The sequence below is a fragment of the Oryza sativa genome, chromosome 3 (assembly GCF_034140825.1).
Source record: "Oryza sativa Japonica Group chromosome 3, ASM3414082v1".
NCBI classification, from domain to species: domain Eukaryota; kingdom Viridiplantae; phylum Streptophyta; class Magnoliopsida; order Poales; family Poaceae; genus Oryza; species Oryza sativa.
In genome coordinates this window covers 31,303,441-31,327,787 of record NC_089037.1, presented here as the reverse complement: position 1 = coordinate 31,327,787, position 24,347 = coordinate 31,303,441, and the positions used below count along the sequence as shown (strand labels likewise).

General features: G+C 43.9%; 3 protein-coding genes and 1 pseudogene across 5 annotated transcripts; 1 reads left to right on the top strand and 3 right to left on the bottom strand.

The window, feature by feature from the left end:
• Nucleotides 1-5,169, top strand: LOC9268320 (E3 ubiquitin protein ligase DRIP2). The gene is made up of 7 exons (XM_015773240.3): nt 1-352; nt 2,297-2,396; nt 2,797-3,133; nt 3,254-3,711; nt 3,800-3,850; nt 4,223-4,295; nt 4,671-5,169. The coding sequence occupies exons 1-7, from the start codon at nt 229-231 to the stop codon at nt 4,845-4,847; spliced, it is 1,320 nt and encodes a 439-aa protein (XP_015628726.1). The 5' UTR covers nt 1-228; the 3' UTR covers nt 4,848-5,169.
• A 1,262-nt stretch (nt 5,170-6,431) lies between these two features.
• On the bottom strand, nt 6,432-8,695 carry LOC4334064 (PRA1 family protein F3). 3 transcript variants are annotated; one of them, XM_066309069.1, is made up of 2 exons: nt 7,745-8,695; nt 6,432-6,698 (listed from the first exon to the last, which is right to left on the bottom strand). In XM_066309069.1, exon 1 carries the CDS (start codon nt 8,553-8,555, stop codon nt 7,758-7,760), a length of 798 nt encoding a protein of 265 aa, XP_066165166.1. In that variant the 5' UTR covers nt 8,556-8,695; the 3' UTR covers nt 6,432-6,698; nt 7,745-7,757. The 3 variants fall into 3 exon arrangements, with proteins under 3 accessions (XP_066165166.1, XP_015627916.1, XP_015627915.1); XM_015772430.2 differs by lacking the exon at nt 6,432-6,698 and adding an exon at nt 6,767-7,064; XM_015772429.3 differs by lacking the exon at nt 6,432-6,698 and adding an exon at nt 6,767-6,985.
• A 3,848-nt stretch (nt 8,696-12,543) lies between these two features.
• LOC4334063 (premnaspirodiene oxygenase-like) lies at nt 12,544-14,435 on the bottom strand (annotated as a pseudogene).
• A 5,428-nt stretch (nt 14,436-19,863) lies between these two features.
• Nucleotides 19,864-23,070, bottom strand: LOC4334062 (protein WRKY1). Its single transcript, XM_015777433.3, has 4 exons — nt 22,910-23,070; nt 21,311-22,229; nt 21,097-21,222; nt 19,864-20,462 (listed from the first exon to the last, which is right to left on the bottom strand). Exons 2-4 carry the CDS (start codon nt 22,204-22,206, stop codon nt 20,321-20,323), a joined length of 1,164 nt encoding a protein of 387 aa, XP_015632919.1. The 5' UTR covers nt 22,207-22,229; nt 22,910-23,070; the 3' UTR covers nt 19,864-20,320.
• Between the last annotated feature and the right edge of the window lie 1,277 nt (nt 23,071-24,347).

The window sequence follows — 24,347 nt, the reverse complement described above, 5'->3', positions numbered from 1 at the left end:
AGACTTACCTCCTCAGCCTCCCCACCCACGCGTCTCACCGGAGCTCCGCCGCCGCCGCCGCCGTTTTCTCCCGTCGTACGACGCTGCGTGTTCCCGAGTCTCCCTTCCGCCGCCGCCCTCCGGAGCCGGCCTGAGTTTGGACGAGGTTGGGAGGGAGGTCGCCTTGGACGAGGAGGGGGAGGAGGAGGAGGTGGTGGTGGTGGTGGGGCGGCGCCGTCGCGGGGGGAGATGGGGGCCGCGCGTGGCGGGGTGCGGCGCGTCCGGCGGGAGGCGCTCGTGGCGTGCATGACGTGCCCGCTCTGCAAGGGGCTCCTCCGGGAGGCCACCGCCATCACCGAGTGCCTCCACACCTGTAAGTTCTCTCTCTCTGTCTCCCATCTATCCCGTGTCTCTCCCATGGCCGTCTCTCCCTGCGCCCGCGGTTCGCCGCGCCGCCGCGTTTGGGGGGCGCGCGCTCCTCTCATGGCTTTCTCTCTCCTGGCGCCGCCTTGCGTGGGTTCTCGTGGCGTGGCGTGTCGACTGCTTGGGTTTCGGTGTCGGATTCTTCGTGTTTGATCGAGGCTGGTGGTGCCCCGTGCGAGTTTCTCGATCCCGGGAGAGCGGCGGCGGGGGGAGCGCCGCCTTTCGCCTGGATTTGCTGCTTCCGGTTGTTTTGCCTGCTTCGGTTTCGCGTCGCGTTCCCTCCGTGGTGTTCAGCTCGACGCCGCGTTCGCGCACGAGCGCGCGCGCGCGCTTGCTTTCCCCGTGGCCTTGGCTGGCCGGCGTTGTGGTTGGAGCTCACCATGCTTCGCGCGTGCGTGCGTCGTGTTCAGCCAGCGTCGTGTCGGGCGATGGCTCGTTCCACGTCGCCATGCCTCCTCCGCCTGTGTTTCTTGTTCGAGTTCTCTCCTCGAACGTTCTCGAACATCCCATGGCGTGCAGTGGTAGCTCCAAACGAGCAGGTTTGTAACCATGGATTCGGTCTGCTTTGTCGTCGTCGGCAGAGTAACAGTTATGCTCTCCGGAGGCCGCGGTCGCCGGAGCCACTCCGGCAACGCCACTCGCCGCCGCCGACGCCACCCTCTGACTATAGTTTTCTCCTCATGCTCTTGCTCCATCGCGTGCCAGCGTTTGCCCCTCCGGCGCTGCCATGACCGCGATCCTGTCGACTCGACAATGTAGCAAAGCTGCTGCCTTAAGCCAATCCAGGCAGCCTCTCATCACCGCGGCCAAAGCCTTCTTCCTTTGAGTAGAGTTCATCGGCGGTGGTCGCTGTTGTCATCCTCGTGATATGGCGTTCGGGTCCAAATTCCCTCAAAGTCTGAAGTCTGAAGAAAACTTTCGATACATGTTTTCTTTCGGAGCTTTTTGGTGCTGGGAAAAAGCTGTAAAGCGTCAGCACTTGCTGCAGAATGTATGGGGGTTGTGCGGTGTTGGCGGGGTTCCAGTAGCTTCCTTACTGTTCGTGTTTGCTAACGGTGGGGGAGCTTGGAAATGGTGGGCATTTTTGCACTGATTGCGATTAGGAACACGTTATCATTTTGGTTAAATGACCGACACCGATGATGGATTGATGGGAGTTCAGTGGAAAGCAATTGTGCCATGGAATATGGTTTTCCCGGTGTTCTGGTCAGTGTGACCAAATGAGTTTGCGTTAGGAAACTAGTTCAGATTTATGCTTTCTTGATTGGTCCATAATTTGTATCTGTTAGCCACTTAGCCTCTTGGAATTTTTCTTGTTCGTTAGTCGCATAAACTTGCACGCTGTTTAAAAATGCAACTTTTGTGTAACTTTACTAAATGTTTGCTTTGGTCTATGTTTTTGGCTGGTTCACCTGGATATGTTTTTTTGTGGTAAGTTAGAAATAAATGTAATGTAATTATGTAAAGTAGCGAGTTGTCGGATGTTGATCTAGTGGTAGAAAAGGTGATTGATAGATAAGAAAAAATAATTGCTTGATTAGTGAATGCTCACTTGTTGGTATCATTGTTGCAATTGGAAGTTTGTGTCATTTGTCATGCTATGAACCAGATGATTGCTAAGTAGGCCTAGTGCTTCTGCTGCAGTGTAGATGTTAATTATTGATGCATGAAGCCATGAATACGTTGTTAGGAACCAGAGTAGAGGCAGTGCTATGCTAGAGTTTGCATGTTTTTACCAAATCACTAAAATCAACTACGTAGTCTTAGTTCATTGTTGCCACTTGCTGCTAAAGGAGTTCTCATGCTTGGTCTGAAATATGGTAGTTCTGTTTTACCTCTGTTTGAAACTGGCATGTTCTCTTTATAGTTACTCGTCTGACCATTTCTTAAACAGTTTGCAAGGAGTGCATTATGGAGAAAATAGATGACGAAGAAGTCGATCACTGCCCAGTATGCAACATTGATCTTGGCTGTGATCCTGAAGAGAAACTCAGGTGAAGTCATTGTTAGGTTTCTTCTGTGAAACATTGTCTGCTCTTTTTACAATGCATTCTCGACTTCCATTTCGTGTACAACCCATTAAGAATCATCATCATTTGAACCTCCAGAGACCAGAGGCCATGCTATCTCTAATTGATTGTGATAACACAGAACTTATCTGACAAACTTGACCAGAGAGGATAAAATGGTGATAGACCATTTTACCCATTCTTGAGTTCTCTAGCAAACTTGGCCAGAAAAATATCATATTTATTGTTAGTTTGTTGGTTTGTCCTCAAATACATCCTTGCTTGTATTGTAAAGCAAAACTGTCAAGATTATTCATGTTTAATGTGTTGTATTCATACCTAACTTTGGTTTCTCTAACATGATTGATTGTTTCCTTGTTTGAAGGCCCGACCATAATGTTCAAGATATCAGGAATAAGGTTTTTCCACTTAAAGTGAAAAAGGTTGGTGCTCCTAAGGCTCCAACTGTGACATTGCCAGTAAAGAGAAAACAGAGGTCACTTTCTTCCTTGGTTGTTGACACTCCGAGGGTGGCAGTACAGACTGGTTTGACAGGACGGAGAACCAAAACTGCGAGAAGGACAGCAGTCTCCCATGTAAACTCTCCTGGTAATAATGGAACCATCAAGCTAGCAAATAAATCTGAAGGTCGAGATCATAAAACTCAGAAAATCTCAGCAGCACAATCTGCCAAGATGACAAAAACTGGCAATAAAAAGAAGGTAATATCAAAGTGTTAATTACCTGGTTTATGTGTAGAATCAGATGGTTTCATGCTTAAGTTTGATCTGAACTGTCTTGTATATTGGATTAATCTAACTAAACATTCCACTCCCAAACAGAATAATACTGATGTAGATGTCACAATCCAGTCATCTTCTGAAGATAGGAAGGATGATCATACAATTGACAAGGAAGATCTCAAGAAGCCTTTAAATAGCTTGGTTGACACTGCAAACAGGACGAAATTTTTTAGATCAGGTCCTAAAGGCCAGGCTGCCAAGGAAGACAAAATAAAAAACTCAATTAAGTTACTGGCAGAAGATGACACAGAAGACAAACTGGTAGTTACTGGCAGAAAGGTTATGCCATGCTCAAATAAGTTAAAAGTTAAAGAGGAAAATAATCGCAGTCCTTCACAATCTGCATCATCGAAAGATAAAACCACCTCAGACTATGAGCTGAGGAAAGGACAACATGCTGATTCACAGCAGGGACAGATTGGTTCTACAAGAACTGGTGCTTTGCATGATGGAATAACTAGACCAGTATGGTTTTTGCTTGTCCCTTCACCTGACCAGTAAGTTTGCATCATATCCAATATTTGGGTTCTCATGGGCATTTCTTTTCTCCCCTTAATTTCATATCAAATGTAAACTATTTTTCAGGAAACAAGATCCCAGGCTGCCTCAGCTACCAACATATTACGTGAGAATTAAGTGAGTTCCCCTTGGTCCTGCAGTTTCTTATGATTTTTAATATGCTACAAAGAAGCCTGTTGGATTTAGGATCCTATTATTCCTGTGTGGAATGTTAAGCTGCTTGTTTTAGGTTGTCCAGTGTGGAATGCCAATAGTGTTATTTCCTTGTTCTGTTGTCCACTAATTATTGCAACTGCGTCCTACTATTTCTTTATATAATTTAACAGTATATACTTACAAAACAAATTTGCTCGAGATGAAGATGTTTCCTTGAAAAATATTACATACTTTTTTATCACTACTACCAACGATCTGAGCTATACAAACATGTGTCCGATTTCCAAGAACTTCTATTTATTTTCTTCAATTTGTGTTTTGTCCTTGTTTCAGAGATGGAAGTCTGCAGACTTCCTTGATCCAGAGGTACATCATGAATAAGCTTGACCTAGCAAGTGAAGATGAGGTAAGCTTTCAGATTTCTCTTTTCAGTTCAATTGCTATAAAGACATCAGTTATGCAACATCACTCACTAGACTGGTATATACGCAAAGTAGACGGTTGGCAAACAACTCTCAACTATCTTTGCTACAGAGGCTGTTGATTTTGTAGATTTGGATGGTGACATATGACTGGCCTACAATCTTTAGCTATCTCTACCCTTCAAAAGTGGGCTCTGAATTTGTCCTCTGTAAACTAGCCTTTCTTTTTTTTTTTTTTGCGGGATGTAAACTAGCCTTTCTGTTCCATGTTTCTTGACAACAACAGCAATGCACATGAACAGCTATGAATCTGCTCTTTTGCCTGATCCCTCTATTCTAATCTCTATCCGCAAATGCAGGTGGAGATCACATGCCATGGCGAGGCAATCTCCCCCTCGACCACATTGCAAGGCCTGCTCGAGCTGTGGCTGAAGAGCTCGCCGGTGGAGCAGGTCCAGGCGTCGCTGGGCGCTCAAGCCAAGGAGTTCGTCATGGAGCTCGGCTACCGCCGGCCACAGCGGCCTCCTTCCTCTTAGCTAGCTGCAACCTCTACTCCTCCAGTGCCACAATCCATCTGCTGCAAAATCTGCAGGCAATTGCAGGAGGAAAGAAGACTCTGAAACTACCGATTCATCAGCTCATATCATGTTCATCCGTCAGTCAGACTAGGGTAAAAAAAAAAAGAGAAGAAAAAATTACACCTTTCTCATTTCTTAGATCATGTAAAGAGGGACAAAAGATTAAAAAAAAAGGTAGAACAGTGCATTAGGCTACTAAGATAATCTAAAAGGGTACCCTAACTATGTCTTGTTTACCATCCGATGAAGTTTTCAGGTGAAGTCCCATCTCCTGTGTTAACCTGTGCTGGGCCTGTGTGCGCGCGTGCTGTGCTACAGTAAAATAGTAATTATAATTACTGTAGTAAATTAGTCAGCTGAGTGAGATGGTCTATGCTGGTTTTGTAGAGTTGTAGTAGGAGTAGCAACTGTCCATCAGCTTGTCTCGTAGCGGTCTACTGGTTTGGCTGGTTTGACCAGTAACGGTCTCTGTCTGGGGCTATATCTGTGCATTGTGCTGTGCTATACTGCTGTATAAGCGTACACGGCAGCTGTGCTGTGCTATACTGCTGTATACGCGTACATGGCAGCGACTGGCTACCGGCACACAGCTCATGCTCCTCACGCACTGAACACCAGGGTTCGACTTACCGTTGGTTACCGGCCTTACTGCGGGAGTACGATAATAGAAAAACCACAGTAACCTCTTTAAATTCAAATAAATTTAAAAAATAATTTGAATTTTTGATAAATTTTACACGGTTTCGTACTGTTTTTTACGGTTACCGCCTGGTAACCATGCTTACCGCCAAGGCACAGTAACCCCAGCCCCGACAGTTTGGGAAACCCTGCTGAACACGCAGTTCTTTTCAGCTAATTTAGTGGATTATCATTGTCACAGGATCTTGAAATACATTTTCTTTTTTAAAAAAGCTAATTTGTATTACTTGGTTTTAATCCATTTGTTAAGTTTTTCCTTACGATCTTTAATTTATTATCCATACGATCAAGTAGATAATCTACAACAATAATCTGATGAATAATTTGTTTCAAACGGTCCCCCGTGTTTTACCCTTAGACTCCCTCTAGAACAAGGAATTCCGTAAAATTTAACAGGTATTGAACTAATTCATATAAAATTTTCACGTTGCAAAAGATCCCTTAATTTGTTATATAACGTATCTATTGTTTTACTTAACATAATAGAATCCTTGGAGTCAAACTTTGTAAAGTTTGGTCTCTGCTATATTTGAAGCCATCTATTTTTTGTTGTATTTTTAATTGAATAACTAGAATTCTGGTTAGAGATGTTTTCACAATATTATATTTTATCATTATATCATACGGTTTATGCATGCTACGAACAAATGGCTCGTATTCTGGAATATAGGCTGTCCATCTGAAAGAAATTGGCGACCAGCTTTCTGGTGCTTGTGCTTGTAGTAGGACCTGTTCTGATCTGAGCAGCTCGGCTGGTCCAGCCGTCCAGGAAACAAAAGGCCAACATCATTCATTCTCGCCCAAGAAAAGAGAGGCTTTGTTCTGAGCGAAGCAAACATATGCTAAGGACTAAGGAATAAGGATTCATTTAGAAAAACAAAACGAAACAAATGCTAAGCAACGTGCATACAACACTGCCACGGAGTGGTTTTGACATGATCATTTTTGGTTACTTAGATCATACAATGTGATGGCATTTAGACCAAAGCAGTAGAACAGCACAGAAGAAGTTTCTTTTCGCTGAGAATAATAAACACCAACTAGCTGGAAGATTCTTCAATGATACACCCTTGTGATCCAGCCAAAACTTAAACTTTTTTCTTTTCTTCCCTGCAGCAATTCAATTACGCTTTCTATATTGGTACAGAAAATTGCAACTACAGAAAATTTGAGAAAAATGACCAAAAGAAAGTTTCTTTCTTCCTTTTCCTTGGTTCAGAAATTCAGCCGTTCTCAAGATACAGGTGATAAACCAGACCACCATTCAGGTGAACTAGCAAAAGTGTGAACAGTGGCATATGAGGCACCATCAAACATTCAAGCTGCAACAAAGTTTGCACAGTGAAAAGCCAACGGAGCAAATGGGGCATAGGCACTAATCTGCCTTCAATCTTCTCCTGTCCACCAGATCGAATCTTTAGTGATTCAGACCAAGAACAGTAACAAGTAGAAATGGATGGATTTTGGCATTTCCCCCTTGTATCCAAAGCCATAACATTGGAAAAGAAGTCACATCAGAACAACACAATCTCCACTGATGCTTCCCCAAAGCAGACAACGAGAGAACACAAACATAACTGAGATATTTGCATTGCCATGAGTCCATGACAGTTACCACACAAACATAGATGGATCGATGGACATGCACCAAACATTACAATTTACAAAAGATTATGATGCATCCTATCAAGCAGATTTCACTTTCTATGTTTCAACAAGAGGCACAAGCACATCATACATGTGCAGAAAAAAAAAAGAGAAGCATAATTCACAAAGCGAACCACGCCATAAGCATGAGCATTAGCATTTGCAAGATAAAGAATCAGATTCAATGGCCACTGCCCAACATGTATAGCATATTTGCAAATTAACACCACCACCATACTAATTTACTCAATTCAGTTGCGACTCAATATGTTCATAGTATGATCACACGCAAAGCTAGTATTTGTACACGCTAACAAAAGAATCAACAAACACCGTACCATATATATCATCAAAGATCAAATCAACTGCTAGGTTTGATAATTACACAGTATAAATTCCAGCCAGGAGACACACACAATCATTCATAGCTAATTTGCAAGGCAAGAACATCAATTAGCTACGAGTGTTGGATAAAGAGATTGATGCATCTTGGGGGGATATCATCATACCAAGCCGAGTAGATCAAGCGATGCGAACGTAGGTGGGCAAGATTGGTCCGGCGGCGCTCATGCCGGCGGCCACCAGGCCGTCGCCGGCGGCCTCCTGCTCGGTCAAGAAGAGGTCGTCGGTGGAGCGGAGCGTGGCGTGCGCGGCGACGAGGGCGGCGCCGATCATGACCGAGCCGATGACGTTCCAGCCGACGTTGGTGAAGAGCAGCGCGATGACGGTGACCCCGGTGAGCGCGGCGAGGACGGTGCCGTCCTCGAACTCCATCCCGAGGAGGCGGAGCGGCTGCCCCGCCGACGACGCGGGGCGCGCGAAGTAGAGGAAGAACCAGGCGGCGCAGAGGGCGAGGAGCGCGAAGAGCGTCCCGGGGTGCCAGAGCAGCGAGGCCGCGACGACGGCGAGCACGGCGAGCGCGTAGTTGGCCCGGAAGTAGGCCGCGTTCCGCCGCGCCCTGGCCACCGCCTCCCCGACGCTGGGCGGCCTGGAGAAGGCCGGCGCCCGGAACACCTCCCCCCACGGCCGCCTCGCCGCGATGAGCGCCTGCCCCTGCTCCCGGAACCTCGTCACCAGCTCCGCCGCCTTGGCGATCGGGGACGGCGGCGCCGTCGGGTCATGCAGCTGCGCGGGCGGCGGCGGCACGGGCTGGCCCATCACCGGAGGAGGCGGGGCGGCGGGGTAGGCGGAGGGAGGGGGCGGGTAGGTGGGGATCTTGGCGTACCCTCCTGCTCCCGAGGAGGGTGAGGCGTAGGAGCCGTACATGGCGGCGGAGGCCGGCGCGGGCTGGGCGGCGGCGGAGGAGGTGGAGTTGCGCATGGTGGCGGCGGCGAGATCGGCGAGCGGAGACAGGGAGAGGGGATCGGATTGAGGAAAGTTGTGGTGGATTTCGCTGGATTCGCGTTGGGCTTTCGCTTTGAGTTTGCGTTTGCTTCGCTGGGATTGTGGGGGGAACGGACGGCGTGGAGTTGTGGAGTCGCGCGTTTTTAACGACGGGGTTTGCTTATCGGCAAAGCACCTTCTGTCTGGCTCGTCTTTGGTCATCGCATCGTATCGTGTTGACGTTAACTAGAGTTTTTTTTTGTTTTCCCTCTTCGACTTGAATTTCCCATGAAGTTACTAATTTTCCATGGAAAATGTCCCTTTTATGTCCCTCAACTTTGGGTTGAATTTTGTTCGCATTCCTCAACCGTAAAACCGGATATAAAGCACCCCTTAACCATTAAAACCAGTATAAATCGAGTCCCTAGATGGTATTATCATCTATCAGTACAGAGAAAAAGTAGATGTTATGGAAGAAAAATAAAAAATAGTGGACCTTCGCGTCAGCCCTAATTTCTTCCCTCCCATCTCTCCTGCTCCATCTTTTCTAACCAGTCATTGCCAATGCCACCTGACGGCCGACAAGGATGGCTTCAAAGAGTTGAGGTGCCGAAGCAGTGCGAGCTCACAGAACGTGATCACCACGGCTGCACGGTTGTCTTCCTCATTGAGCTCAACAATCATGTCGCCCACGATATGGACAAACAATGTGCAAATTGCAAGGGAGCACGACGCAGCACGCAGTGTCGCTGGGTCGAAGAGAAAGTAGAGTCACCGGAGTCGATGTGGAATCTCGCTGGCGGCGCTCCTCCCTTCGAATCTCACCGTCTTCCCAGAACTTCATCGCCTCGCCCGCCGCCCCCTAGCTTCACCACCAAGACGCCTCGGTCAACACCAACGATGACGGTGTCATGCTGGTGTTGCTCCCGATGTAGTGGGGCAGGCGGATGTTTAGAGTTGAGCCCGTCCCCATTGTAGGCTCGCATTTGTCATCAAGGGCCGCTTGCACAACGACGTGGGACAGATACAGGGCCGTCTTAGGGGCATAGGCTAGTTGTGCGACCATCTAGGACCCAAGCCGGTATTAGGCCCATCACCAACCAACCACAACCAGTACCACACCTTATTTCCTCATGGCTAGGATTTAGAGTGAGATCTTGTGATCATCTCATCTTCTCATTTGCATCTATCTAATCCGAAAGTTACAACATAATTTTGTTTTGTTCTCGTTCATTAATTTACATTGTAAGTTTATGTATTTATAATGTTTATTCACATTATTTTTCAATGGTACATGATTTATAAAAGTGTATATATATATATATATATATATATATATATATATATATATATATATATATATATATATATATATATATATATAGTAAATTTGTTTGGTGCTCCATGGTGCCCGGGCACCATTGTTGAAATTGAGTATATACCTAATTCAAATGAGTATGAAACTTTTTCAATTACTTAGATATTAACATTAGCTACTTTACTAACTAGTTCAAAGCAAGTTTGAACTGAATTTGAACTTGTTTTTGTTAGATTTTGATTCTAGGTATATAGCATCCATACATATAATTAGTTAGGTATGTAATCATGGATTGTGAAATAAAGTTAAATTTGAGTTGTTTTGTTGATAGGTATAGGTATGAATCGAGTTATTATAACTAGGTATATACTCACAATTTGAAAATTTTGAAAAATTTGAGTGATTTTGTGTATTTGATACCATGGTGCCCCCATATGAGTGTCCTATATATATATATATATATATAAGTAAAAGTATATTTAGTCTTGAGGAAGTTTGTGCCCTCTAGAACTGGCCCTGGACAGATGGACGGCAGTGATATGGCGTGGTGTGTGGCGAGGGCTTACAGCGCTGCTGAGGAGAGGATGAGATCCTATGTTCTATCGTCTCTTCTGGTGAGGCTTCGACGAGGACCTGGCCTTCCTGTTGCACCCCAGCGGCACCACGGCTTCCCAAGGTGAGGCCCGCTGCTGCGCTACTGAGTCAGCTGGTGCTTGATTATTCTAGTATTGCTGCTAATGACGATGGTGGACTGGTGGTATTCACGTAGAATTGATTCTCGTCCAAGGAGGGGGCTTCGTCGGGGAGGAGAGAGAGGCAGAGAGGAAGAAGGTAGGGGAGGATTATATATTTTTCTTGTGACTGACATATGGGTCTCAATATTTCTTTTTTTAAATTTTTTTTCCTTGATAATAATGCCACGCAAGCGCCGTATAGGATTGAAGACCAAATCAAATTGCCACATAGGAAAAAATCATTATTCAAACCGCCGAGAGACTCAACTTTCACTGGTTTTGATTGGTGAGGGATGCCTATACCCGGTTTCATGGTTGAGGGAATAAAGCTTCGCCTATAGTTCAGGGATTAAAAATGAACCTTTTCCATTTTCCTTTAAAAAGATGGAGGTGGATCGGTGATTTAGCCCAAATTCTCGGCCCATTTATAAGGACGGGACGAAATTAGGGCCCATTATATTCAAGTCTTTGCGCACTTATCCCGAACACAGAAAACGCTCCTGTCTGGTATTGTTCAGAAGTCCACCGAGAAAACGCTTTGTTCGGGAACACAAACGAAACTTCACGCTATGTCTCCAACCTGCTTTGTTTTTGGACTGGGCTTCTAGCCTCCTACTACGCTGCTTGGTTTGATTCTTGTAGTGGAGTAGTACTTTTTTTTTTTTGACCGTGATGATTCTTGGAGTAGTTATTATTAATTACTAGCTCCCTCGGATGAAGCTACTGACCAGATCTGATGTGCCTGTTTGACATTGTTTGATTGCATGGTTATTTGTTAGCTACACCGACCGACCAGAGCAAGTCCTCTTACCTCGATGTCAAATGAAAATTTTATGAGTCACGACCGAACCAAATAGTCATTGTTTTGTTTGTAATTCGCGTCAACTCTGGTAACTTGGCATTTAATTAGAACCTATGAAATATACCAAGAGTACTTGCTCTGGAGGGGGTTCTAATCTCTCGAAAAGGGATGTCCTATCATTATTTGTATGTCACTCCAATACTTACGAAAATTTTTAAAAAGATGTATTAATACGTGATATATCACTCCACAAACATGCAACTTAAAATTCAACTTCTACATGTCTCAAATTGTTTTTTTTATCGTTGTGATAAAAGTTGACTTTTAAGTTGTATGTTTGTAAAGTGATATATCACATGTTAATGCATATTCTTAGTTTTTTTTCATAAATATTTGAATGACATGCAAACAACTACTCCCTCCATCCCATACAATAAGGATTTTGAGTTTTTTTTCTTCTACTGTTTGACCACTCATCTTATTCAAAAAATTTGTGCAAATATAAAAAACGAAAAGTTGTGATTAAAGTACTTTGGATAATAAAGTAAATAAAAGAATAAATAATAATTTTAAATTTTTTTAAATAAGACAAGTGGTTAAACAGTGCAAGAAAAAGTCAAAATCCCTTATATTATGGGACGGAGGGAGTAGTAGGAGACATCTCCTCGAGAGTTTAAAATCCACTCTCTTAATAAGGGGCACACTAATCATTTCTCCTACTACTAATTTATCCGATAATTGCTAAAATTAAATTCTTTATAAGATGGAGTTAGCAAAATTAACATATACTGCATTTAACACAGCCCAGAAAACCAAATACCGGTCTTAATTTTGGTACCTCCGTCTCAAATAGAAAAAAAAACATGAATATCAGGGAACGATCTAATATTAAATAATTAAAAGGGGTAAGGCTCGAATTCAGATTGCTAGCCCACCACTTTGTGAAGCTAGCCAGAAGATCCCTAAATGTTTATCCCTCCGTCTGACATCGTCGTTATTTTGTTGGAGTACGTCTTGTAGATACTGGTCACAGTTTATCGTGTTTAATTCATTACCACCGCATATGTAGCATACACATATCGTAGTAACTATTACAATTAACAATCTTGATTATTAAACTTACAGTACACACTGTAGTACGTATACACTACAGTACACATGTAAATCGACACTGTATAGTACGCAGGTACTGCTGATCAATTTACAGAGCGCGAGATTTATTTAGAGATCATACTAGGCAAATCGTATGAGTTGAGAGACGTGATGAGCGCCATTGCAAGGTAGCGACAAGCTACGTACTAACTAATAATCGGCGGAGACGGCGGCCGGAACAAACGGGGTGGCGCAGAGCAGCAGCGGCGAGCGGCGGCGCACGCCGAGGCCCGGCGCCTCCTCCATGTCAACCTCCTTGACACCCACCAGGAGCGACCAATCGAAGTGGTAGAGCATGGCAACGAGCACGAGCTCCATACTGGCGAGGCCATAGTTGAAGCCAGGGCACATCCTCCTACCAGAACCAAATGGGATGAACTCGTAGCTGCCACCCATAAAATCGATAGCATCGTCGTCGAACTGCTCTGGCTTAAACTCCTCAGCATCCTCCTAGTACTAGTACTTAGGGTCTCGACCGATAGCCCACACGTTAACGATGACACGTGATTTGGCTGGGATCGTGTACCCATCTAGCTCACACGTGTCGATGCTCTCCCGCGGCACCAGCAACGGTGCCGGTGGGTGCAGCCTGAGCGCCTCCTTGATCACTAGCTTCAGGTACCTCAGGTTGCTTGCCTGCAGGTCGGCCTCCGTCACCACCGCCTTCCTGTGGAACGCCTCTCGGATCTGCCCCTGCAACTTCTTCATCACCGCCGGGTTCCGCATCAGCTCTGACATCGCCCACTCCAACGCCGACGCCGACGTCCCCGTCCCGCCGGCGAACATGTCCTGCACGTCAAGTGTACATATCATATGTGTTACAATGACCCATGGAGTAGTAACACTTTTGCCTTCATGCACATGCAATCAATGTATAGGGTTACCAAAATGATGGCCTTGATTTTGTTGTCGTCGAGGTGGAAGCCGAAGCCGCCTTTCCACCGAAGCCGCCCTTCTCCTGCAAGGCGATGAGCACGTCGACGAGGTTCTCGTCGGCGTTCTGATCATCGGCGGCACCGCCGTTGTTGATCTTGTCGCCGCGGACGCACCGCCTCTCGTCGATGATCTCCTGCAGGATGGCGTCGACCGTCTTGTGGATGCCGCGGAGGCTGCGCTTCATGCCGGTGACCGCGGCGAGCGCGGTGGTCCACGTCGGGAAGAGGTCGGGGATTTTGAAGCCGCTCGACAGCCCGACGCCGGCCTTGATGGCGGCCATGAACTCCGGCGCGCTCTTCCGCTTCCTCCCGAACGCCGCGCGCGCCACGATGTCGTTGGTCGTGCTGTGGAACAGCACGCTCAGGTTCACCGGCGTCGACGGCGCCGCCGCGGCGCGGATCTCCTCCACCCGCGCCGTCACCTCGTCCTCCCTGATGTGGCGGAAGGAGAGGACGCGCTTGGGGCTGAGGATCTCGGCGGCGCAGAGCTGGCGGAGCTTGCGCCAGTAGTCGCCGGAGGGGGAGAAGAGGATGTCGGCCCAGCCGTAGCCGACGATCTCGCCGGCGAGGAGCCTGGGCCTGGTGGCGAAGTTGGCGTCGTGGGTCTTGAGCACCGCGCGCGCCGCCCCCCTCGACGACGCCACCACCACCGGCGTCTCGCCGAGCCGCAGCATCATCAGCGGGCCGTGCACGCCGGCCAGGTCACGCATCGCGCGGTGCGGCAGCGCGTTCACGAGGTGGTGCATGCTGCCGATCACCGGCAGCCTCCATGGCCCCGGCGGCGTCCTCGGCCGCCGCCTCATGGTGGCGGCCACCTTCGCCAGCTGCAGCAGCGCCACGGCGGCGACGCAGAGCAGCAGCGACTGGAGGAAGAAGTAGTCGTCCATGGCTAGCTAAAGCTAACTAATTAAGCTAATTAATTAACTAGCTAGTTATAGCTGCTAATTAAGCTGATTAATCTTACAGCAGCTAGGGCTAGCTAGCTTTTACACTGCTTTTAGTGCAGTGCTGATGAGTGATAAGTTAATTGCAGCATGGCTTGGACAGAATAAGGGTTTATATAGGCAAACAAGCTAATTAAGGAGAGGATTGGGCCATGTAATCGCGGATGCTGAGATATAATTTTATGTATTGTGGGAACTAGCTTCTTGGTTTGTGAAAAACGTGTGGCCGGTTGGCTAAGCTAATCAAGTATCGTTTCTCCCTCTGTCAAGATGGGATAAAATGGCTAATTAATTAATTCCCACCACAATAATGGTTTAAATCCTAATTAAGGACAAGCTTAACACTTTGAGCATGCATGGTTCAAACTCATACTCAGATAGATATAGTCCATGTTTTCATTTGATGACAGCTCCACAAACATGTCATACAATGGTTGCTGACTCTAATCAACTCTCATTTTTTTCACCCTTCTCTTCTCCCGTGTTAGTTTTTTTTTCTAGCCTATATCTATCTCACGACGCCCGGGGGGGGGGGGGCGCTCCGCCTATAGGCATTCCTCCCACTTCTGCCCTTCCTCCTCCCGTTCTTCTCTTCCTATTACAGTACACCACAAAAAAAATTTAAAAAAAACAAAAAGTTAGAAAAATTTATGTATAAAAAATTTGAATTCAAATTCAAATTTGAATCGGGTATGTAAACTTTTGACTTATAAACTTTGGATCTATAAACTTTAGGTGTATAAACTTTAGATGTATAGAAATACTATATTAAAAAATATTTGAATTCAAATTCAAATTTGAATCGGATATATAAACTTTTGGTCTCTAAACTTTAGATGTGTAAACTTGAGGTGTATAAACTTTAGGTGCATAAATTTATTAAAATAGGAAAGTAATACGGTGCCAAAAAAGGAAACCAGGTGGAGGGAGGGAGGGGGAGGGGGGGAATCGATCGCCCTGAGCGGGCGAGCGCGCTCACCCAGTAGCATTTCCGAGTTGACTCTCCTCTCTCATCCATATCAACACTCACCTATATTTGACAGGGTCATGTGTAGATTCATTTATTGCTAATGTAAATGTCTTAAGTGATGTTCAGTACCGCTCATCTGTCTGTGCTAATATACGGGTTTTGTGTTGTCGGCAAATATATATTGTTTTATTTTGTTAAACCATTACTCTATACACGTTTATATATTTTGTACCATTGCTCCCTTTAAACAATTAAAGTAAAATAACTTTCAGTTCTCTAGAGGGTGTGATATAGATAAAAAGTATTTCCTTCGTTACATAAAAAACCAACATAGTATAGGATACGACACATTCTAGTTATATGTCCAGATTCATAGTATTAGAATATATCACACCTGGCCTGGTCTTAGATTTGTTTTTTACGGGGCGGATGGAATAGATCTAATACATTCACATGTAAAGAAATGGATCGGAACAAAGGAAGGCGTCACGAAGACCTTAATTTTCTATTGTCCAATAGCTCAATTTGTCTATGTAATGAAATTAGCAAGTTGGTGCTCTCTTGAGTTTGTGCAGCTAGATTTGGTTTGTATATTTTAACATTTTTTTAGCCATTCGTGTGCTTGTGGAGAGCCTCTGTGATGTATTAGGGAAAACAAATTTAATTTGCATATGCATGCGTTTATTACCATCCCTTTCTTATATATATATATATATATATATATATATATATATATATATATATATATATATATATATATATATATATATATATATGCGTGTGGTGTGTAGTGTGTATTTCACATAACAGCCATGACATATATACCTTGTATGTCTGACCCAAACTTGTAGTAAAATGAATTCCAGTAGCCCAGTAATTTCAGCTTTAATTTACCATCACAACTTCTCTAGTTTGGTTGTGATTTCAATTTGCTACGTTTAGGAGCATTTATTTTCTTTTCAAATTGTTGCACACAAGTACTTAATACATTTTTTAAGTTAGAATAAGTTACTTTTAAAAAACTAAACATGTAAGTTGTTGTATTATATACGTGGTTGTCAATCTAGTGGCCAAAAAGAAAAAAAAAGAAAGACTTAATAGACAGGGCAAACCAATCGATGCCACTATGAATAATAGGCATAAAAAGGAAAACGAATCCAAGGGATATATCTTAGGTTAGAACCCTTTGATGCCCAAATTATGGGGTTCACTAGCCTTGTACTATTAGTTTGGAAAATAAAGTTGTTGAGTATTGTTCAAGTTGTCGAAAACAATGGCCTATATACGTGTATGTAGGAGTATAAAATATAAGACAATTGGTCAGCTATGAATCTGTAGGACGTCCTGACAAAGAAAGGAAATCTAATTGGCCACTACATTGTCAACCATAATACATCACACATGCATGCAACAGTTCATATTTTTAGCTAATTAACTTGACTTTCTCTAAAATAGTAGTAGTAAGTTAGTAACTAGCTAGATACTCTGTTCGATAGTGCTAAAAAAAATTGTCGCCACAATTTTCGATCGATTTCAATCGGATCATCGAATCATTTTTGCCCAAGGAATTTAACTTATGTACATGCGGGGCAGATCTAGTTCCTTTTGCTGTATTATCCTACTGAATTCAGTGAAATTCTATTAAAAAGTTGCTAGTTGCTACAAATTTATAAAGATGAACCTATAATTCAGTACAGATGATTTGAACTTTCGAAGATATATTTTTTTTTATTCCTTGAGACATCGTCTTGTCGTTTCTACATCACTAGAAATCATAGAAAAAAAAAGAGTTGTCCCTCTTCGGACGATTTTGTAGCCTTTTGATACCTGTCACAGGCGAAGTCAAGCTTGTACTTTTACTGTTCAAAATAGTGATATCCTATCCGTACACGTGGCATATGTTCGATGGGGTCCCATATAATTTTTTTCTCGATTTTCTCGTGAAACTAATGGTGCCGGATCGCCGTGCTTGACAGGATAGTTAGCCCTATGGCTAATTAGGGTCACCAAAATGATTATCAGGTGATCAATTAGGCAATTAGCGTGTCTTAAGCAGGCATGTTGGACACGAAGTGTGTGTACGTGTACTACTGTGCTTTGATATGAAAAGATTGAATCTTTTTGGGTTGGGGTCAGTGTTTAATCACCAACCGGTGGTTAGATGGGAGCTGGCTAATACCATTAGTGTACCTGCACTTGTAGGCCAGCTTGAGATTGCAGTAAACGAAACTCAAGGCAAGCTTGATGTTTTGGAACTTCAGTGCATGAATGAGTTCATCTTAACTAAACGTGGAGCACATGTTACTACGTATTCAGACATGAACAATTATCTTCTCTAGGAAAAGGCTACTCCCTCATCCCAAAATAAATTAACCTAGGCCTTGTTTAGATCCCTTGACAAAATTTTTCACCATGTCACATCGAATGTTTGGACACATGCATGGAGTATTAAATATAAACAAAAAAATAATTAATTACACATATTGCGTGTAAATTGCGAGACAAATCTTTTAAGCCTAGCTAATTGCTCCATGATCTGACAATGTGGTGCTACAGTAAACATTTGCTAATGACAGATTAATTAGGCTTAATAAATTCGTCTCGCAGTTTACAGCCGGATTCTGTAATTTGTTTTTGTTATTAGTCTACGTTTAATACTTCAAATGTGTGTCCGTATATTCGATGTGACACGCCAAAACTTTACACCGCTGGATCTAAACACAGCCCTACTGCCCTAGTATATGATGTGATATTTTCTACTAAGTACTGTGATCTGTACAGTGCATGATTCGTAGTTTTAAAAAAGTCATATTTCATACTAGCTAGGTTAATTATATTTATTTTGGGATGGAGGGAGTATTAAAGTGTAAAAAACAACATGAATTTGCAATAATTCTACAGACGTACATAACTGAGACATGTCAAATTAAGTTCAAGTGGGGGGTCACTATTCCTAAGACGATGAACTTCGAATGACTTTTAAGACCATATGAAAAAAAAGATAGGGGGGAAAGGATAAACACATGAAAAACAGGTAACTAGAAAACATGAAAACACAAAAACAAATACGTACTATTCCTAGAAAAAGCTTGATTCTAGTATAAAATGATCAGTATGAAGAATTTGAATAAGTAATTACGAATATTCATGCCAGAACATCCATTTTCTCATTTAAAACAAAAGGTAGAAAAACACGTTTATTCTGAATAGGATGATAAATACGCTGAAAAACCATTGTTTATCATGCCCCCGAATATTAATGTGGTAATCTTCGTTGATTAAAAAACAATTATTTATGGATATTGTCAGTAAAAAGTTTCTCCGTGTCCTGCGAATCGACGAGTTGACACATGAAAAACAGTAAATTATTTCACTAATAATCAAATAATCAAAACTACACAAAGTGAAATCTTCTATTTATGGAGTACTTGGGGCAGTTGGGCCTTGAGTATCTGGCATTAGTTCAAGCTTGCCTAGTGGGCTAGTGGCTACAAGGAAACAGGCCTTTATCACAGCCCAACAAGAGAAATGCTTAGTGCTGGACATGGTGCAGTTGCACTGTACCATTTCAGACTTGCACGGTTTGGACTTTGGACAGAGTAGAACGGATACGAATGGTTGCCTGTCACTGCGCTTGTCAGTCTGATTACAGATTTCAGAAGAATGGGAATGGAGATATTCTCTGTAATCGAATTTCACATTAATAAGAGCACAAAAACAGAACATTTTCTAATGACCTTTTTGTTTTCTTTGTGACCATAATACAGCACACATTCCGTTGTCTTTTCTGTTATACCAGCCAACTGCACAACAGTCTACAGCTTGGAGGCAAGCAACCAAACATTTGCTTCAAAAACTGAAATCTATCAAACCCCATTATTGCTTACAGCCTTGCCACATTCACCCTGGAGGCCACTTCTACAAATGTGTCATATAGGCTTAAGCCACATGTGTAAAAAAAACTTATTTTTCTTTTAGAATGTAGGTGTTTAAGTGGTATTTTCAATTTTTCTACTCCTTTTTTATTAGCCCCTTATATTTTCTATTTTAACCCTCATATTTTTCCAATTAAGAAGCCACAACTGGTCTTTTTAAAAAAGGAATTTTTAACCCTACATGGCAAGAGTTCGGAGTCCAAAAGGAATTTTTTTTTAAAAAAAATCACCAAATCTTGGCATAGACCGAAGAAATCCCGTGAACACCATGATCTCAGCAAGACCTCCAAACAGAGAGATCAACTGGCCTTCTGAATCGCTACATGGACATGTCAAAGAATCAAGGGACAAGAGAGGCACTAGGTACAATGGCTGCATGCGTTTTCAGATCGCCCAGAAACTGGCCTCTGAAATCTGAATTTCGCAGGACAAAACACGGTCAGAATTTTAAAGCCTGACGATCCCGTCGCAGGATCACACTTGTGCTAGCAAACACATCACAAACAACCCGATGCTTCCCATCACAACAAAGATTGTACTACCATTCCAGACTGAAGATGAGGGTACATTTTGTTCCTAGGTGTTGCCACTTTTACAGGCACTGTCCTCTCCAATCCTCTAAACAGTAAATCACCTTCACCACCACCACACCCCCAGACATATAACTGCAGCAGCTGAATGTCACACTGCAACACAAGATAGTTTCTAGGACCAACATGAAGAGGGCAAAATAAAAAGGAGAGAAAAGGCTACAAAATTACGAGTCTCCGATGAGAAAATACTCCATCTATGCGGTAAATTCCTTTCGCCATGGATTCTTCTGCAAGAGCTGTCTCTACCACCCAACAGTTAGGAACAGAGCAGTATGTACAAACTAGGCTCCTCTTGTTCTTTTTTTTTTTACTTTTTAATCTCTTGTCTAGAAAGGGATGCTATCGAAGTGATCCGGCGACTGAAAGCCTGAAATGTCGATCAGGCTGGCTGGGCAGCTAGGACCCGGTTGTGATTGTGATCACCTTCATAGGTAACAATCAACATCGAGGGGTCGTCGACGCACCTCTCAACATGCTTCCTGGCTGGGCATCCTCTTACACTGCTACACTTATAGTAACCCCTGAAAAACGATGAGCATACGTGAATATTCTTCAGCAATCTCTTCGACAAAAAGAATGAGTAATTTGTATAGGGAAAGGCTGTTAGCTGTAATCTTTCTTGGATTGCAACAGGCATGTTACCAAAATTAGAGCTTGGCATTCTTGTAACTACATGTGTGACTGAAGGTATCACCAACCACATGAGTTGCTTAAAACCAAAACTATAACTTTCTCGAGATCCCAATCTCCCTTTGCTATAACCAGCCTCTAAACAGATGTGGAAAGAAATCTAGCTTGAAACTTACAGCACATAGTATCATGAGCTACAATCATTTATTGCTGTCCAAATTAGAAAACCTTTCTGGTGAATAATTAATGGCATATCATGCATTCTATGAGATGTGCATATACTTAAATCTGCTAAGAACAGAGAAGATAAAAATTTCATGAACAGAAATAATAGCTCAATGTAACCAGGCAGGACCGTTTCCTAACATACTAGTACTGATTACTGAATAATAGTGACAAGTCAGCAAAGCACAAGTGTAGATATCATGTGCAGTATGAACTAGCAATGGCACCCAATTGTACCAGAAAAAACACCTGGCAACATAATGACTAAATGACTACATGAGATTGAGCATTTAGCTATACCTAGGATGTGGGGATCCTTTTATTGGCTTCTGTCCATACTTCCTCCATGAGAACTCATCAGCTGGAATGTCAGCAACCTTATTACTGATTGCAGGGACTTTGATAGACCTCCTTATCCTCAGCTTCCTGCAATTACATACAAAAGTGACTTAAGAAAAAACATAAGGTCAAGATACTCATATCAATTTATCACAAAAAGAAAAAAAAATCCAACCTTTTCTTCGCACAGTGACATCGGCTCCCAGTTGTGCATCGTCCACTACCATCCTCCCTACCAGTGCACCTCCTCCTCTGCATGAGGCCTAACTCTGGAGTGCTTGACGTCTGTGACCCACTAACTAGCTGGAATGGACGACTGGAGCGGCTACCGTCCAAACTCGCAATGCTCCCCTCCATACTCAGAGACGACAAGAATGAACGGGAGGATGATGCCGTGCAATTAGAACTGTCAAACTTGAGATTAACACCCTTACCACCACCATTGCTACCACCCTGTTCACCAAGGCCACTCCTCTTTATCATCTCACTCTGCATCTTCATCTGCTGCATGAGCTGAAACCTCTGGTAGCTCTGATGCTGCTGGATGAAATGAAGATGCGCCGAAGGCAATGCCGGGTGAGGCGTTCCAGCTGGGGGCGCAACAGACACCGGCTGGATGAGCTGGAGCGGTGGCCCCCGTGATGGCCCATCCGAATCAACCGCAGGGTTATCTAGAAGCAACCTTTTGGGGAATTGGGCAGGGATCCTAACAGGATCCTTTGAAGAAGAGCCCTCCATCTGATGGTACCTCGGAAACAGCTGGAGGCTAGTGATCGGACTCGAGTTAGGTGTCTTGGCTGCCATCGCCACAGCCAGTGCAGGGCTCTCCAAAAAGAGGTTGCTATCAAAGATAGGCAAGGGCTTCTTGATCTTTCTAACCCGGGCATGGCCCTGGAGGCCATTGCCATTGTTCAGCCTGGATGCCACGGAGCAGAACTTTGCAACAGCCTCTCCCGTAGCCGCCGCGAGATCCTTGTTAGGGACAAGCTGGCTATGGGGGCTGGAGAGGAGGGTGAGCACCCTGTGACAGCTCTGCACTGCCTCCCTGTTTGCTTCCTCCATCCCCTCCATGAATCACTCCCCTCCCACCCTACCTGCACAAACAAATCAATCACCTCTTGACTCTGATCATACACACAAATCTATCAAGCTCACCACCAAATGCTCTAACCTAGAAATTCTTGAGCCCCAATATGCAACTCTAACACAGGGATCACATCACATCATGAGCATTTTCCATATATAAATAGGAAACAAGCAACACATGGGTAGATTTGCTGATAGCCCTAATCATTCCATTACCATATATATATTAAAAAAAACAGCCACCTCACTGGATGATTTCAAGAAACAGCACCACCTGGGCGATGCAGGGGGGGAGATTCTCACAATCATGCGGCGCACACGGGTGCCATTTCCGACGAGCTGAGCTAAAATTGGGCACGCGGGCACGCAACATGGCATTCCCGGTGGCCTAATCAATACTACCAAAATTAGGCAACCTGACACAATCCAAGAACCACCTGAGCCTACAAGAACAGAAAAAAAAAAAGGGAAAAAAATCACCACACCCCACCACTCCACTCCACAACCATGGCCATCACCCCTGCAGCTGCTCCCCCCTAAAACCAATCCCCAAAAACCAACAGAAATTTACTCCCCCATAAACCCCAAACAGCTGCCTCTGCTACTACTCGATCCACGGAAACAAGAAACGCATACGCATGCATGATCCTACCAGCAAAGGGCAAGAACAGCAGAGTAAAAACCTCACCTCGCTGGAGCCAGGGCTGAGACCTCCACCGGTGGAGACGACGACGACGAGGAGGAGAGGGAGTGGCTGCCCCTCTCTCTCTCTCTCTCTCTCTCTCCCTCGGCTGGTACAAGCAGGGAAGCGCAGCAGCAGTAGAAGTAGAGTCCAGTACTAGTCCAAGCAAGCCACTGAGTGAACGAAGAAGAAAATAAATAAATGAATAAATAAACAAATTGGTGGGGAAGAGGGTGGGGCCAGGGCAGTGCTCTCGCTTTTTTGCCCCTTCTTTTCTTTAATTTTCTTTTCTCCCTTTGTGCTCTCTGGTATTCCTCCTCGGGCGGATTAAAATAATAATAAAATAAAAAATAAATACCGCGGGCGGGGCCACCGAAGTGGGCCCCAGGATGATCTGCGCCGTCCATCGCGCCCGTCTCCGTCCTGCGCCTTGGACTTTTTCCTTGTCCCCGATTTTTTTTTCTTGAGTTTTTATATTTTTTATTTTATTTTATTTTCCTCTGGGGTGTGGGGGTGTGGTGGGCCCGGGGGCTACGGGCTGCCGTTTCGTCAAAGGTGTGAGCTGTGTCAGGCGCCACAGTGGTGGGCGCGGGCCCCACGCATTCTCTGTTTTTCTTTTCTTTTCTTTTCTTTTTTCCTTTTTTTTCTTCTCTCCTTGCTGGGCTCCTGCTCCTCTCGTCGTGTGCGCGCGTTTCCAATGCTGTGGAGGCTGCGCGCGAGTGTCAAACCAGGGGTGACGTACAGCAGCGACGATTTTTTTTCCGATGCTGCTGTGATGGGAGGAAGGAAATGAACCCTCAAGTCTGAAGTCACCTTGTTTTGTTCGTTTGTCATTTATAGCATAAATCTTTGCTCGGTTATGATGGTATCTCTTAAGTCACAGTGTTTCGTTCGTATGTAGAGTCCTATTTATAGCATACATATTTGCTTAGATATGATGATATCTTTTAAGCTATAGTGTTATGTTTGTATGTAGGCTTCATTTATAGCATAAATCTTTGCTCAGTTATGATGATATCTTTTTAAGTCACAATGTTTTATTCATATATATATAGCTCATCTATGGCATAAATATTTGCTCAGTTATGAAATGATATCTTTCAAGTCACATTATTTTCTTCGTATCTATAGCTCTGAAATCACTTTGTTTTGTTCGTTTATCATTTATGGCATAAATCTTTGCTCAGTTATGGTGATATATTTAATCATTTATAGCATAAATCTTTGCTCAATTATGGTGATATATTCAAGTCACAGTGTTTGATTCATATATGCAGCTCATTTAGGCCATTCTCAACCCAATGACTAGGATGGTGTCCATAGCATTAAATAAGCTGTCACCTAGAATGAAAAATGATGTGGCAAGTGAATAAATGATAAAAGAGTCTTGCATGAGACATGATTTCTACACAACATCCAAGACATTATGTGAGGTAAGTAGCAT

Coding starts and splice junctions, on each gene's coding strand:
- LOC9268320 (XM_015773240.3), top strand. CDS start 229: ATGGGGGCCGCGCGTGGCGGGGTGCGGCGCGTCCGGCGGGAGGCGCTC. Junction 353..2,296: donor CACCGAGTGCCTCCACACCT/GTAAGTTCTCTC, acceptor TTTCTTAAACAG/TTTGCAAGGAGTGCATTATG. Junction 3,134..3,253: donor AAACTGGCAATAAAAAGAAG/GTAATATCAAAG, acceptor ACTCCCAAACAG/AATAATACTGATGTAGATGT.
- LOC4334064 (XM_066309069.1), bottom strand. CDS start 8,555: ATGCGCAACTCCACCTCCTCCGCCGCCGCCCAGCCCGCGCCGGCCTCC.
- LOC4334062 (XM_015777433.3), bottom strand. CDS start 22,206: ATGGAGGGGATGGAGGAAGCAAACAGGGAGGCAGTGCAGAGCTGTCAC. Junction 21,223..21,310: donor TGTCACTGTGCGAAGAAAAG/GTTGGATTTTTT, acceptor ATGTAATTGCAG/GAAGCTGAGGATAAGGAGGT. Junction 20,463..21,096: donor AAAGGATCCCCACATCCTAG/GTATAGCTAAAT, acceptor ATCGTTTTTCAG/GGGTTACTATAAGTGTAGCA.